General features: G+C 37.0%; 1 protein-coding gene and 1 pseudogene across 3 annotated transcripts in view; both read left to right on the forward strand.

Annotated features, from left to right (window-relative positions):
* The window catches only part of CD2AP (CD2 associated protein), a 189852-nt gene that overhangs the window by 30525 nt on the left and 142634 nt on the right, over positions 1-16693 (forward strand). For 2 of the 3 annotated variants that reach the window (XM_077162006.1, XM_077162007.1), the window contains exon 2: positions 9534-9694. In XM_077162006.1, coding sequence (XP_077018121.1) covers positions 9534-9694 — 161 coding nt within the window. Of the gene's footprint in view, positions 1-8846; positions 8967-9533; positions 9695-16693 lie in introns of those variants that run through there. The other variant, XM_077162008.1, reaches the window with a different exon arrangement.
* Positions 13225-13321, forward strand: LOC143685394 (U6 spliceosomal RNA; annotated as a pseudogene).

The raw sequence follows: 16693 nt of genomic DNA on the forward strand, positions 1-16693 counted from the left end.
GGGAACCATGTTGATAAAAGCTTCAGAGCCCACACAGCTAGAGACCTTTGGAGTTGAAGAGCAAAAACACCCCTGGAGAAGCTGTTTGAAATGAGATGCCAGAGGCAACAGCAGATGCCAGCCACATGCCTTCCCAGCTGACAAAGGTGTTCTAGATGGCATCAGCCTTTCTTGAGTGAAAGTAACCTCTTGTTGGTGCCTTGATTTGGATATTTTCACGGCCTTTGAACTGTAAGCTTGCAACTTAATAATTCTCTGTTTAAAAGCCATTCTCATTCTGGAGTATTGCATTCCAGCAGCTTCAGCAAACCAGAAACGCATGCAGTCTTCTTAATATTCTTTAGGCCTATGTACACCATTAGTTTATTTTTTATCAATATTTTCCATCATCTCCTTGAATTGATTTGGAAATTTGTTTTTATCTCTTTGAGTAGTTCCAAATTTTGTATCTCATCCAAAGTTGTAGTTTGTTCCCTTGACTTAACCATATTTCTTGTTTCTTAGTTTGTCTTGTAATTTTTTCTTGATGTCATATGATTATTTTAATGTATTAACTCTGAAGGTGAGTTTCTCTCTCTTGCCTAGAGTTTTGTTGATTGGCTTAGTATTAAGTCTTTTCTTTATGCTGGGTCCAATTTATTCTGGACCTTTAGAGTATCTCATGTTTAATTCTTTGGATTTTCTCAGCTCTTTTGCATGTAATTCTTGCCCTGGATATGTACTACATTTTTTTTTTTTTTTTTTTTTTTTCTTTTTGTTTTGTTTTTGTTTTTTTAATTTTTTTTTAATCAAAAAAAAGAAAAGAAATTAACACAACATTTAGAAATCATTCCATTCTACACATGCACTCAGTAATTCTTAGTATCATCACATAGATGTATGATCATCATTTCTTAGTACATTTGCATCGATTTAGGAAAAGAACTAGCAAAACAGCAGAAAAAGATATAGAATGTTAATATAGAGAAGAGAATTAAAATAATAATACTAATAAAAAAATATATATATAAAAAGGAAAAAGAAAAAAAACAAAAACCAAAGATACAAACATACAAACAAACAAACAAAAAACCATATTTCAGGTGCAGCTTCATTCAGTGTTCCAACCTAGTTACATTACACTTAGGTATTATTGTGCTGTCCATTCTTGAGTTTTTGTTCTAGTCCTGTTGCACAGTCTGTATCCCTTCAGCTCCAATTACCCACTATCTTACCCCGTTTCTAACTCCTGCTGGTCTCTGTTACCAATGATATATTCCAAGCTGATTCTCGAATGTCGGTTCACATCAGTGGGACCATACAGTATTTGTCCTTTAGTTTTGGGCTAGACTCACTCAGCATATTGTTCTCTAGGTCTATCCATGTTATTACATGCTTCACAAGCTTAGTCCGTCTTAAAGCTGCATAATATTCCATCGTAGGCATACGCCACAGTTTGTTTAGCCACCCGTCTGCCGATGGACATTTTGGCTGTTTCCATCTCTTTGCAATTGTAGATAATGCTGCTATAAACACTGGTGTGCAAATGTCCGTCCGTGTCTTTGCCCTTAAGTCCTTTGAGTAGATACCCAGCAGTGGTATTGCTGGGTCGTAATCCATTCTGCCATTCTATGTCTTTTGATTGTGAAATTCAGTCCATTAACTTTTAGTGTTATTACTGTTTGGATAATATTTTCCTCTACCATTTTGGCTTTTGTATTATATATATCATATCTGATTTTCCTTCTTTCTACACTTTACTCCATACCTCTCTCTTCTGTCTTTTCGTATCTGACTCTAGTGCTCCCTTTAGTATTTCTTGCAGAGCTGATCTCTTGGTCACAAATTCTCTCAGTGACTTTTTGTCTATAAATGTTTTAATTTCTCCTTCATTTTTGAAGGACAATTTTGCTGGATATAGGAGTCTTGGTTGGCAGTTTTTCTCTTTTAGTAATTTAAATATATCATCCCACTGTCTTCTAGCTTCCATGGTTTCTGCTGAGAAATCTACACATAGTCTTATTGGGTTTCCCTTGTATGTGACAGATTGTTTTTCTCTTGCTGCTTTCAAGATCCTCTCTTTCTCTTTGACCTCTGACATTCTAACTAGTAAATGTCTTGGAGAACGCCTATTTGGGGTCTATTCTCTTTGGGGTGCGCTGCACTTCTTGGATCTGTAAATTTAGGTCTTTCATAAGAGTTGGGAAATTTTCAGTGATAATTTCTTCCATTAGTTTTTCTCCTCCTTTTCCCTTCTCTTCTCCTTCTGGGACACCCACAACACGTATATTTGTGTGCTTCATATTGTCATTCAGTTCCCTGATCCCCTGCTCAAGTTTTTCCATTCTTTTCCCTATAGTTTCTGTTTCTTTTTGGAATTCGGATGTTCCATCCTCCAGCTTCTGTCTCTTTAGATCTACCATTGTAGGTATCCATTGTTTTTTCCATTTTTTCTTCTTTGTGCTTCACTCCCATAAGTTCTGTGATTTGTTTTTTCAGATTTTCTATTTCTTCTTTTTGTTCAGCCCATGTCTTCTTCATGTCCTCCCTCAATTTATTGATTTGGTTTTTGAAGAGTTTTTCCATTTCTGTTTGTATATTCAGCATTAGTTGTCTCAGCTCCTGTATCTCATTTGAACTATTGGTTTGTTCCTTTGACTGGGCGATATCTTCAATTTTCCGAGCGTCATCCATTATTTTCTGCTGGTGTCTGGGCATTTGATCAGATTTCCCTGGGTGTGGGACCCAGCTGGTTGAAAGGTTTTTCTGTGAAATCTCTGGGCTCTGTTTTTCTTTTCCTGCCCAGTAGGTGGCGCTCCTGGCGCTCGTCTGTCTGTGGGGCAGTCGGCCCTGGAAACCGCGTGTGGAGGCGGGGGTCGCTGGCCGCCGTGGCTTGGGGGAGTGCCGGTCCTAATTGCCCAGCTGGCCCGAGACGCCAAGCGTGACGGGAGGGCCCCGCTATCCAACATTCCCAGTCAGACCGGGGAGCCACGTGCGTGGAGGGGACCCCAGTCGCCAGCCGCCCCGGCCGGGAAAACGCGCGCCCCTCGGGTATCTCACCACAGTGGATTCTCCCTGCCCGTTCAGCTGTTCCGGAATGGGGTACACTGTCTTTTTGGTCTCTGTCGTGACTCCGGGAGCTGTTTCGTATTGTTTCTGTTTCTTTAGTTGCTTTTCTGGAGGAGGAACTAAGACCCGTGCGTCTTACTAAGCCGCCATCTCCTCCGGAAGTCTGTACTACAGTTTTTAATATTACCCTTTTCTGTGCAGTTGTTTCACATCCAGGAGAACTCTTCTTTTCCAGTGTTCCTTCTCTGGAAATCTTGATCTATTCTGTTTATTTTTGTGCAAATTTTTCTCCCCAACTCCTATGATTTGTTTATGTTTCATGGTCTTCACCTGGGGCAGGAGGGACCTGGGCTTTGCTGCCTCTGTGCAGCTCCCTAGTTTTGTGGGGCTGAGTGCGGGGAAGGACCCCACTCAGTTTGGCAGGTCCAGGACAGAAATCTCTGACCTGCTTTTGGTGTTTTTCTTTGAGTTAGCATTTTTAGAGTCTTTCTCTATTTCTATGTACTCTAAAGATCCAGCGAAGTAGGATTTGTCTGTTTAAAAATTAGTTGATTCTGAGGGCTGAATTTTCCAGGAAATGATGTTTTCCATGTTGATGATAGAACACCCGATTTTGTGTTTTTGTATTTCACCACTTTTCTGAATTCAGTTAGTTCTGGTAGCTTTGTTTTGGATTTTTCAGAATTTTCTGTATTTAAGATCATGTTGTCTTCAAATAATGAATGTTTTGCTTCTTCCTTTCCAATTTGGATGCCTTTTATTTCTTTGTCTTGCCGAATTGCTCTAGGTAGAACTTCCAGCACAGTGTTGACTAACAATGGTGACAGTGGATAGCCTTGTTTTTTTTTCCTGATCTTATAGGGAATGCTGCCTTTGGGACTTTCATAGATGCCATTATCATGATGAGAAAGTTTCCTTCTAATTATCTAAGAGTTTTTATCAAGAAGGGGTGCTGGATTTTGTCAAATGCCTTTTCTGTGTCAATTAATATGATCATGAGTTTTTCTTTCCCTTTGTTTTGTTAGCATGGTATATTACATTAATGGATTTTATGTTGCAACAACCTTTGCCTACCTTGGATGAATCTCATTTGATCATGATGAGTAATTCTTTTGATGTGCTGTTACATTCAGTATCCTAGTGTTTTGTTGACAAGTTTTACATCTGTGTTCATAAGGGATATTGGTCTTTTGTTTTCTATTCTTGTGATATCTTTATGTAGCTTTAGTATGAAGATTATGTTGATTTCATAAATGAGTTAAGTGATTTTCCTTCCTCATCAATTTTTTGGAAGGGTTTGAGGCTTGAAGTGTTTGGTAAAATGCACCTATGAAGCATCTTGTCCTGGGCTTTTCTTTGTTGGGAGGTTTTCAGTTATAGATTCAATCTCTTTACTAGTTAATGTTTTTTTGATCTTCTGTTTCTTCTTGAGTCAGTGTATGTAATTTGTGTTTTTCGAGGAATTTGTACATTTCATCTAAATTATTTGTTGTGGTACAATTGTTCATGGTATCCTCTTATAGTTCTTTTTATTTCTGTGGATTTGCTAGTGTTTTAATTTGCTAAAGCTACCAGAATGCCACACACCAGAGATGGATTGGCCTTTAATAAGGGGATTTATTAGGTTAAAAATTTATAGTTCTTAAGGGGAAAGGCAGCTCGCTTTCATCTGAGGCTCTCTGTTACATGAAAGGCACATGGAAACGTCTGCTGACCTGCTCCTCCTGGCATCTGGGTTCCAGCGGCTTTCCCTGGGGTGATTCCTTGAGGTGTGAGATATGCTGAGCTGCTCAGCTCTCTTCTGATCTCTCTCTCTCGTTTAAGCCTCCAGCTAATTAAATTAAACCTCATTCATTGTGGAAGATACTCTCTAGTCTCCTGCAAATGCAATCAGCCGTAGATGAATTTCACATACTGATGACTTAAGTCTACAGAAACAGAACAATGGGGCATCATCACCTGGCCACGTTGAAGCCTGAACCTAATTATCACAGCTAGTAATGTCCACCTTTTCATTTCTGATTTTGGTTATTTGTGTCTTCCCTTTTTTTTGTCAGCCTAGCTAAAGGTTTGCCAACTTCTTTTATCTTCTCAAACAACCAACTTTTAATTTTTTTGGTTCTATTTTTAAAATTTTAATTTTGTTGATTCTATTTTTTTTCTCTTTTATCTCTGTTCTAATCTTATTTCCTTCCTTCTACTCACTTTGGGTTTATTTGTTCTTTTTCTGATCGTCTAGTTTTCTGATAAGGACTCTCAGTTGAGTTTTTTTTGCTTTTTAGTGTAATTATGTAGACTTGCAAATTTCCCTCTTGGCACTGCCTTTGCTTCATCCAACAGCAAAGTTTTGGTATGTTGTGTTTTCCTTTTCATTTGCCTCAAGATATTTCCTATTTTGCTTGTGATTTTTTTCTTTGATGCATTGGTTATTTAGGAGTACATATTTCAGTGTCCATATATTTGAGAATTTTTCATTTCTCCTTTTATTACTGATTTCTAGCTTCATTTGTTTGTGGTCAGAGAAGATACATTGTATGATTTGAACATTTTAGAATTTGATACTTGTTTTGTTACCTAAGATATGGTCTGTCTTGGAGAGTGATCCATGTGCACGTGAAAATAATGTGTATTCTCTTGCTGTTGTGTGCAGCATTCTATATATGTCTGTTAGGTCTACTTGGTACAGAATATTTTTCAAGTCTTCTATTTCTTTACAGATTTTCTGCTAGATGTTTTGTCCATTGAAATTGGTATAGTGAAGTCTTTTATTAATGTAATACTGCCTATTCCTTCAAATTCAGGTCAAGTCTTCTATTAATGTAGTACTGCCTATTCCTTCAAATTCAAGTCAATATTTACTTCAGATACTTTGGGACTCTGCTATTTATAATTATTAAGTCTTCTTGTTGAGTTGACCCTTTTATCTGTATGTAGTGAACATCTTTGTCCCTCATAATGGTATTTGACTTAAAGTCTGTTTTATTTGATATTAGTATAGCTACCCCAGCTCTCTTATCTAATACTTGCATGGTATATATTTTTTCCATCCTATCATTTTCCATCTACTTTTACTAGAAAGTGGTAGTTATAAGATTTGAGTACTAGGTGTGCTCATTGACATTGGGGTATCACTGGTTGCAGGAGCTGTGTGTGCAGAAAGTATGTCTATGTTCATCTATTTAGGTATATACACATACATACACATACATTTTCATCTGTATATTTATCTATATATTGAAAACCATAAACTCATGCTGTTACTACTCATTTCAATTTATTTTATTTTTGTTTACTTCTTCTGACTCCCTTTTCTGACATAGAAAAACTTGGCTTCCATTGTCCTTTATGTATTTATTTGTTCAATCAGTCTTCCTGAATGTAAAGAATCTCCCATTACTGCTTATCAACCCCCATCTTAGTACAGATACTCTTCTCTCCTGATGGAGTTTTGACTCTCCATTCTGTGCTCTCTCCACTCCCTTCTCTCTGCATGGACACCACTCCTCACACCATTTGTGAGCTTTGACATCCCTCAGAAGGCTATCCCTCAGTCTGGATGCCCTCTTTGTCTTCTGACATCCCATGTCAGGTTGTCTTTCTACACAGATGCCCATTTCACCTTGTCTTGGAGTTCTGATATGTGGCATCAGGAAGCTTCCAAATATGGATGTCCTCAATCTCCTCTGGCTCTGATTCTTCCACTCCCGCCCCCAGCCTTTGCTGTCGACATCCCTTACTTTACTCAGATTCTGACTTCCCACTCCAGAGTCCCCATCTCTTGTCTCTTCCATTCCTGCCCTGCTCTTCTACCCCTACAGTGTAAGGAGTAAATTGTTCTGGAAGGCTGAGAGTGCTTGTTTCTTCCAGGACTAGTTTTTTAGTTAATTATGGTCTTTAATGATTAATTATTATCTCCTCATATTTAATAAGTAAATGAAAAGCTAATTGGGTATTTTTTTATATGTATAGGATTTATTGACTTAGGGTTTTACTTTAGAATTAGCAGATGGGGAGTTGGCCATTGCTGTGAGGGACCTTTAAATTCTGAAATTCATTAGTCCTTGTTCTGAGAAAGCCATACTCATCTATAAGTATTTGTACTCATTTCCCCAGACTGTTTTAATCCCTAAGTTTTTTGCCTTGGGAGAAAAATGCTAGCTAGTTAGCATTTTGTTCTTTATTATGGCTGATAATGAGTATTAGTTCTTCCACATAAAGCCTTGAGTAGTTCCCCTGCTTTCTGCTCTATATTTCTCTTGAGCCCTCTGCTTCTAAATGTCTGGCACTTCCAGCTTTCTGCAGAATAAGTTGGGCTCTGCACCCGTAGGTCCCTTAAGTTTTCTGGGTTTACATTTGATTGTATGTGTTTCTGTTTTATGTATATACTTTAAGACTTCTAAAAAATTTCTTGCTGGCTCCTTCACTGGTTGTGATGATTTTAATTGTAAATCAAAATCTCATCTAAAGTATACTTAAACATTAAGAGAAACTATGTGTCATAGCATGAAGTCTGAAGGTATTAAGGTATTTTGGGCTTGTTAATTTAACATTTAATGAATGCAGCAATGATCCACACCATTTTCTTCTTCTCTGTTTTAATCACATCTGCTATTTTTCCTTTTCTCAAGATGGCTGAAGTAGTTTGTGACATCAAGTTCTCACTCAAGAACATAAAAATCTGTGGAAGTACTTTCCGTCCTTGTATTTCTTTTTTAAAAATCAAATAAAATCTTACCAGGCCCTCTACTTACCTTTAATTGCTCACAGTTTATCCATCACATGACCCTTTGAAAACCAGTCACTGGGAGAGATGATGAATAAAAATTACTTTGTGTTCTGTTTCCATTTGCTAAATCTCTTCTGGTTCTTTGCTTTCAACTTCTGGCTTCAGCAGCTCTCACAGCTTCTCTGTGTATGTCCTTGTATCTCAGCTTCTCTCTGGCCTCTCTCTAAACTCTGTTTTTTTTTTTTCTTCCTGTCTTATCCTCTCATAAAGGACTCCAATAAAAGGATTTAGCCCATCTTGAATGGGCTGGGTCACATCTCAGTTGAGATAACTTAACCAAATTGAAATAATTGAGATAACCCACAATAGGTCTGTACCCACAGGAATGGATTAAAAGAACATGGCCTTTTTTGGGGTACATAACAGCTCCAAACCACCATAGGTCTGCCTCTATCCTTTTGCTACTTTGATCAGCAGCATTAGGTACTAGTTGGGACCTAGTTAACCAGAGTCTGCATTTAAATAAAATTCTCCAGGTGATTTGAGTGTATATTAATATTTGTCAAATAGTGGTCTAAACTAGTCAAGATTTAACCCTGGCTGAGAGAAGTGTCACTTGTAATAGTTCAGGGTTTCAAAATACCTGAACAAAATAAAAATTCTATAAGAAAGAAATAAAGGGAGGGATCATATGGGAATGGTTGCTGGTTTGGTAATTAATAGTGTCTGCCCTATTTTGGGGGGTGGATTGTTGTTATATATGTGTATCTGTGTGTTTTCTTCTTTCTAATGATTTTTATATGAAGGAATAAAAGATGAAAGGTGTGATTAGTTTGCTATCTTGAAAAGGAAATCTATTGTTGCTTTTCTTATATTGACTTCTATAAAATAATTTTATTTATATATAATGTCCTATAATCTAAAATCCTGTGCTTAAAAGCAGTAAAATAAGTATTTAAGTCTTCACTTCAGGGTGTATAAGCTTTCTATTGCTCTGTAACAATATTGCCATTATTGAGTGGCCTGAAACTACGTATATTTATTATCTAACAGTTTTTGTGGTTTAGGAGTCTGGTCATGGCTAGTTGCAGTCTTTTGCAAGTCCTCTGTAAGGCTGCAATCAAGGTGTCATCCAGGGCTGCTTTCTCTTCTGGGACTTGATTGAGGAAGGATCCAATTCCATGCTGTTGTGGTTGTTGATAGCATTCAATTTCTTGTGGGCTATAGGACTGAGAGTCCGTTTCTTACCTGGATTTCAGTCAGAGACTACCTTTGGTTGCTTCCATGTGATTCTCTCCATTGGCCAGAGCACAACATAGCTTTGTGTCTTCAGATACGCCAAGGGAGAGAATCTCCTAGAGAGATGCATGTTGCAGTCTTATGCACTGTAATCACGTACATTCTGTCATTTTTTTTTGCCATATTTTATTGGTTAGAAAGAAGTCATAGGTTATAGCCATACTTAAGGAAAGGGTATTACGCAAGAGCCTGAATACCAGCAGATGGGGATCATGAGGACCTATCTCCATGCTGTTAATGGTGGGGGTGGGGGGGTGTCTGTTGCCATCTGATGACATGAATTATGTACCTTTATGCTGAAGTAATCAAATTTGCTGATAAAATCAAATATTTAAAATTGAGACAAGGTTTGAAGTCTTTGTAGTATTAATTATTATATCTATATAAGGTTCCTTAGTTTTGAGTTTATTATTCTGTGAATTAGATTTTAGACATTTCTTTTTTTTTTCTCATTTTTTAGTGGACTATATTGTGGAGTATGACTATGATGCTATACATGATGATGAGTTAACTATTCGAGTTGGGGAAATAATCAGGAATGTGAAAAAACTACAGGAGGAAGGATGGCTAGAAGGAGAACTAAATGGGAGAAGAGGAATGTTTCCTGATAATTTTGTTAAGGTAAGTATTCTCAGTTAAATTTCTAGCTGTTGATTCATAGAATTTAAGCTTTACTGGTTAAGAAATATTTTCTTTAATTAGATGTTTTAGATAAATTTTTGTTCTGCAGAATTAAAAAAAAAATAAAGGCGGTTTAAGTACTTCTTTAATGGATGTCATTGTTGCTTGGTGTCCTGGTGGGTATGTGTGTGTATATGTATGTGTTTGTCTTGTCTGTCTTTACTTTTAATAAATAACTTTAATGAATAACAGTTTCTATTTGGGTGGTACTTGGTAGTTTATAAAGTAGCTTTGCTGTATACATTCCCATTTGAACCCTAACCTAGTCTTGCAAAGTGAGTAGAGCAGGTATTATAATGCCCCATTTTTAAAATGGTGGCATTTAGACCAAGAGGCTAAATGGTCACTCCTTGTTGGATAGCTAATAAAATTTAGAATCTGAATTGAAGACTGGGCCAATTATCTCTTTACTGACTGGTCTTTTTATTGTATGTTGTTGCTTTCCTGCTCTTTTGAATGTATTAAATCAGTAGTTAGTCACTGAGCTGTTACCAAAGTAACAATTACTCTTCAGTTAACACCCAAAATTCCTGTTTTAGTATATAATCTAGTCACCTCTGCCAGAGAAAAATCTTCAAGACTCTCAAATCTGTTGCAAACTAATAAAACTCTCAATAGTTTGGAGAAGGAAAAAAAGTAAGGAATATCTGCGTATTTACAAGCTACTTATAATTGCCTTGTTTTCTATATTAGTTTTCTTCCACACACCTACATCCCCTGGCTTCATTATTTTGATTATGAGTTCTTCTGGAAAGACCAGAGTATCTCATTTGTTTTTCTGACTTGAATAGTATCTGTTAGCAGCATTACCTGTATCACACGGAGCCTTAATAAATATTCCCTGAATAAATCTATGTTTATTTTAGTTGTGGTTTCTTCTCCAGTTATGAAAATATCCTTTACTCTCTTAATTGATTTCAGAGAAAGTGAACATCATCTAAATTTTACCTGCTGAAAAAAACTGAAGAAAGCTTTAGTAGGAAAGATCACTTTTGTTTTCTTTTGCTTTACAGATCAATTTCTTTTTTATATTTTATAATGGAGTATAATTTGCACATACCATGGTAATTGGAGTCAGAATAACTGACTTTTTAAAACTCAGTCAGTATTGTCCTCTGGTTCATTTTGCTATTCATTATGAGACAGACAGTTGTGGGTGTCATCAAGGCAACAGACAGAGGCTGCTGGAGTGGCAAGTTTACCACTCTGCCCAGAAAGCTCGGAAAGCAAAATGAGTATTACCCATAATACCTGCCACCCCAGTCTTTATCAGTGATGGGAAAATGGTCTCAGAACTGTTTGTTTAGTTGATCATTTAATAGTAAAAGATTGGTTCATGATAATGCATTATAAAATCTTCAGAAGGAAAACAATGTTTTGTGGACCATTTGTTTTTTTTTTTTTTTAACATGGGCAGGCACCGGGAATCGAACCCGGGTCCTCGGGCTTGGCAGGCAAACATTCTTACCTGCTGAGCTACCATGGCCCACCCTGGACCATTTATTTTTGTGTGGCAGTTTTAAGTTATTAACTTTTAAAATCAGTACTTTTAAAATGGAAACAAAGACCAAAAGTCTGCCACAGAATTTTGAGACCCATTGAAACAAAGTTTAATGAAAGGAAAAAAAAAATCAAGAAACAAAAGCCCCAATTCAGTTATGTTCCAGCTTTGATCATATGACATGGGACAGATCAGATACTTTTTGTGTTTTCTTCTTTGTAAAATGATATATTGATGTCTATAGTACCATGACATTGACTGTACATCTTTCTTCTCTTTTTTCGTTAATGAAAGTGGCTTTTCCATAAAAAGTTATTACAGTAATAGAACTAATTAAACAATAAGTTAAAAGTTATGGTGGGTGGGCCACAGTGGCTCAGCAGGCAGAGTTCTCACCTGCCATGCTGGAGATCCAGGTTTGTTTCCTGGTGTCTGCCCGTGCAAAAAAAAAGTTATGGAAGAAATACTTATATACCTCTCTTGATTGTGTACCTAAGCATGGTGGCAATAGTGGGATGGTCCATCGTGGAATTACATTTTGAAATCTATTTTACTTTTTCCATTTCAACTTAAGTGATGTTAAAGAACTACCTGATAACAGAGCATATAGTTTATGAGGAAGCTAGGTAATAGAGGGAAACTTAATTTGGGATTAAAAATTAATAGGAAATTGGATGAGAGGTAGCGATGTCAGCATGAACTCATGTTTAATTTAAAATCTATACAGATACAAATAATTATAGACGTGTGTTATATATACCTGAGCTCATAGACACACTTATTTCTTAGTTATTGTCACTTAGAGTGAAAATAACTTGCTTATTTTCATTGAGAGCCTAAAATCAGTGATGTCCTAGTATTAACAGGTACACCCAGTGTCCAGATTTTGGTTTCTGAATATTTTCCAGTAAAAGAAATCAGAACTCTTTAGAGAAATGGCTGATTTTAGGGTTGGGTAAGGGGTGTATAGAATAGGCTGGAGCATCTTGTAAAGCCAGAAAGAAGTGCTCAGAAACAAAAGGATGCGTCTGTGTGAAAGGGATACAGGAGCCAATCTGAAAGAATTCTTAATGTCCAAAGCTGAAACAATTTGAGCAACAAAATAAATTATATATTATTGATTTAATGCCTTATCAGTTTATAAACACCCACCTTTTGGCTATTATGAATAGTATTTGAGTGTGTGTTTTCAATTCTTACACGTTTATATCAAGGAGAGGACTGCGGGATCATAGTTATTATTTGTTTAACTTTTTGGGGAATTGCTAAACTGTTTTCCACATTTTCCAATCCCACTTGCATTGTAGGAAGGTTCCATCCTCGCCAATACTTATTTTCCCTTTTTTTTTTTTTTTTTAAATTATACCTCTCCTTTTAGGTATGAAACAGTATTCATGGTGGCTTTGATTTGCATTTCCTTAGTAACTAGTGATGTTTAGCTTCTTTTCATGTGCTTGTTGGCCATTTGTGTATCTTTTTTTGAGAAATGCCTGTTCAAATTCTTTGCCCATTTTAAATTGAGTTGTTTCTTTTTGTTCTTGAGTTGTAGGAATTCTTTATATATTTGTATATACTACTCTCTTATCAGATGTCATTTGTAAAAATTTTCTCCTATTCTCTGGGTTATTTTTTCTCACTTTCTTGATGGTGTCCTTTGAAGCACAAACTTAAATTTTGTTATTGTCACATCTATTTTTTCTTTTGAGGCTGTGCTTTTTGTGTCTTATCTAAGAAAACATTGCCAAATCTGAGATCATGGGGTTCCCCTCTTTCTTCAAAGAGTTTTAAGGTTTTAGCTATTATGTTTATCCCCGTCCATTTGGAGTTAATTTTTGTGTATGGCATGAGGTTAGGGTTCAGCTTCTTTATTTTGCATGTGAATATCCAGTTTTTCTGGTATGATTTATTGAAGGGCCCATTCTTTCTCCATTTAATGTACTCTGCCCTCTTCTCAAAAATCCATTGACCAGTACTCACTTCGGCAGCATATATACTAAAATTGGAACGATACAGCATGGCCCCTGCGCAAGGATGACACTCAAATTTGTGAAACGCTCCATATTTAAAAAAAAAAAAAAAAAAAGAAAGAAAAAAATATCCATTGGCCATAGATGTATAAGTTCATTTCTGAGCTCTCACTTCTATTCCACTTGTCTGTATGTCTATCTTTATGTTGGTATCATACTGTTTGATTACTGTGGCTTTGTGCTGGTATCATACTGTTTGATTACTGTGGCTTTTGTATATTGGAGTGGCTGGAGGGCCACTGTTGAACTATATTCCAGTAGGCTTGATTCATGAAGATGGTTCTTTCCTTCAATGATATAACTTACACTGTGACTGTGTGATTGTGAAAACCTAGTGTCTGATGCTCCTTTTATCCAGGGTATGGATGGATGAGTTAAAAAATATGGATAAATCAGTAATAGGGGGGACAAAGGGTGAGTTTATAATCAGGAAATGTGAGACTCTCAACTTCGTCTTTCTTTTTCAAAATTGTTTTGGCTCCTTGGGGGCCATTGTGATTTCGTGGGAATTTAGGAATTTTTTCTATCTCTGCAAAAGAGGCTGCTGATATTTCCATAGAGGTTCATTGAATTTGTAGATTGCTTTAGGTAATAATGATATCTCTTTTTTTTTTTTTTTTTTAAAGGAAAGACAGAGAGAAGGAAGGAAGGATAGAAGGAAGGAAGGAAGGAAGAAAGGGAAACATCTTTAAACATTTTCTTGTTTTATTGTATTTTGTTTTTTTTTGTTTTTGTTACATGGGCTGGGGCCGGGAATCGAACCGAGGTCCTCCGGCATAGCAGGCAAGCACTTTGCCCGCTAAGCCACCGCGGCCCGCCCTGATATCTCTTTTTAAAAATTATTTTTATTGAGAAATCTTCACACATATACGTTCAATACATGGTATACAATCAGTGACTGCCAATATCGTTTCATAGTTGTGTATTCATCACCATGACCATTTATTAGAACATTTGCATCATTCCAGAAAAGAAATAAAAAAGAAAAAAGAAAAACTCATTATGTACCATACACTTTACCCCACCCTTTCATTGACCACTAGTGTTTCCATCTATCCAATTTATTTTACCCTTTGTCCCCCCTATTATTTATTTATCCATATTTTTTAACACATCCATCCATACCCTGGATAAAAGGAGCATCAGACACTAGGTTTTCACAATCACACAGTCACAGTGTAAAAGTTATATCTTTGAAGAAAAGAATCATCTTCATGAATCAAGCCTATTGGAACACAGTTCAACAGTTTCAGGTACTGCCCTCCAGCCACTCCAATATACCATAAGCTAATAAGAGATATTTAACTAATGCATAAGAATAACTTCCAGTATAAACTCTCGACTCTGAAATCTCTAAGCCACTTAAACGTTTGTTGTCTCATTTCTTACTTTCTCAATCCCTTGATGCTGGGTCCTGGCTCATCCTGGAATTTCTTTCCCACATTGCAGGCAGATTTACAACCCTGGGAGACATGTCCCACGTAGGAGGGAGGGCAGTGAGTTTACCTGTCAAATTGGCTTAGAGAGAGAAGCCACATCTGAGCAAAAGAGGTTCTCTGGGGGTGACTGTTAGACCTCATTTTAAGTAGGCTTAGCCTATGCTTTGCAGAATTAAGTTTTGTAGGGGCGATACCAAGATCAAGGACTTCGCCTATTGATTTGGTTGTTCCCACTGCTTGCGAGATTATCAGAAATTCTCCAAATGGGGAAGTTGAATATTTCTTCCTTTCTCCCTAGTGCCCCCAAAGGGACTTTGCAAATGCTTCTTTATTCACTGCCCAAATTACTCTGGGATATATCAGGACACCACACTAACCTGGACACAAAATGTCACACCCTATTCAAGATTCCATGTACTTATGGTGTTCAACTAACCTGACCATACAGGTTAAATTAGGTAATGTGCTATCCAAAATATAACTTTTGCACTAAATATGCATCTCTCCCTTTAGTCCCACAAGAATTTGAAGTTTTGAAATATGGATGATATTATCCTTTACCTTGTATTCTGATCTACCTTGATTCTATCCAGATCAGCTTTATTCGTATCTCTACTTGAAATCTGAGCCCTTTTTCAACTTTATAAACAGTTCCTGTATGGGGTACTGCTGATTTTCTTAACTTCAGAGCTCTAACTCTGAATCTCAGGTGTCACATAAACACTCAAAGTTTCTGGGAATGACCACATTGTATTATAAACAGCTTAGTATCTCAGAATTTAGAATGAACAGTTTTGACACCTTTTGAATATATGTGACCGCCATAAGATTTTACAATCTAGGACCCTTTACATTGGGCCCCACCTGTTAACCATGCTCTTGACTTCAATTCACTGAGTTTTTTTATTATAGTTAGTCCATATGAGTGAGGCATGATAATTTTTGTCTTTATGTTCCTGATGTTTCATTCAACATACAGTCCTTAAGGTTCATTCACCTAGTTGCATGCCTCATAACTTCATTCATTCTTGCAGCTGCTTAGTATGTGTGCACCATAGTTCTCCCTTCCATTCCTCAGTCGTCCTACCTTTGGGCACCTCCATCCATTGTAGATCAGGAACACTGCTGCCATAAACACCAGAATGCAAATGTCCATTTATGTCCCCACACTCAGTTCCTCCAGGTATATACTGAGCAGTGGAGTTTCAGGATCATATGGCATCCTCAGCCCTAGCTGCCTGTGGAACTACCACACTGCCCTCCAAGGGGCTGAACATCTCAGTTTTCCCTTCTGACAGTGAATAGGTAAATCTTTTTCTCCAGCATTGGTTTCTCTCTGTTCATTTTTAAGCTGTTTTATCACGCATCATACAATCCAACCTAGGTAAATAGATATGCCTTTGCCACTGTAATCTATCTGAAGGCATTTCCTTTTGTCCCACAAAGAATTGGTACCCCTCCCCCATATCCCCTGCCTTTTGACATTTAGTTTTGACGTAATGCCTTAGTTACATTCAGTGGGAGCATATTACAGTGTTACTGTTGACTATAGACCCTAGCTTGCATTGATTGTATTTTTACCCGTATACCATCTGTATTAACTAGGGTTTTTTAGAGAAACAGAATCATTGGGAAATATCTGTAGATAAAAAATTAATAAAAGTATCTCACATAACTGGGAATATATGGTCCCAAATCCGTTGGGCACGTTGTGAAACTGACGAACTCCGATCAGGCATCTGGATGAACTCCACAGCAGAGGCTAGCCAGTTTGAAGCAGGAAGAGAGACTTTCTTTTCTGAATCCTCCTTAAAGGCTTTCCAGTGATTAGATTAAGCATCACTCATTACAGAAGGCACTTACCTTGTAGATTGCAAATGCAGTCAGCTGTAGATGCAGCCGATGTGATTATGATTTAATTCTACAAAATGTCCTCATAGCAACAGACAGGCCAACACTTGCCCAACCAGAC

Source organism: Tamandua tetradactyla, chromosome 5, assembly GCF_023851605.1.
Source record: "Tamandua tetradactyla isolate mTamTet1 chromosome 5, mTamTet1.pri, whole genome shotgun sequence".
In the NCBI taxonomy this organism is placed as follows: domain Eukaryota; kingdom Metazoa; phylum Chordata; class Mammalia; order Pilosa; family Myrmecophagidae; genus Tamandua; species Tamandua tetradactyla.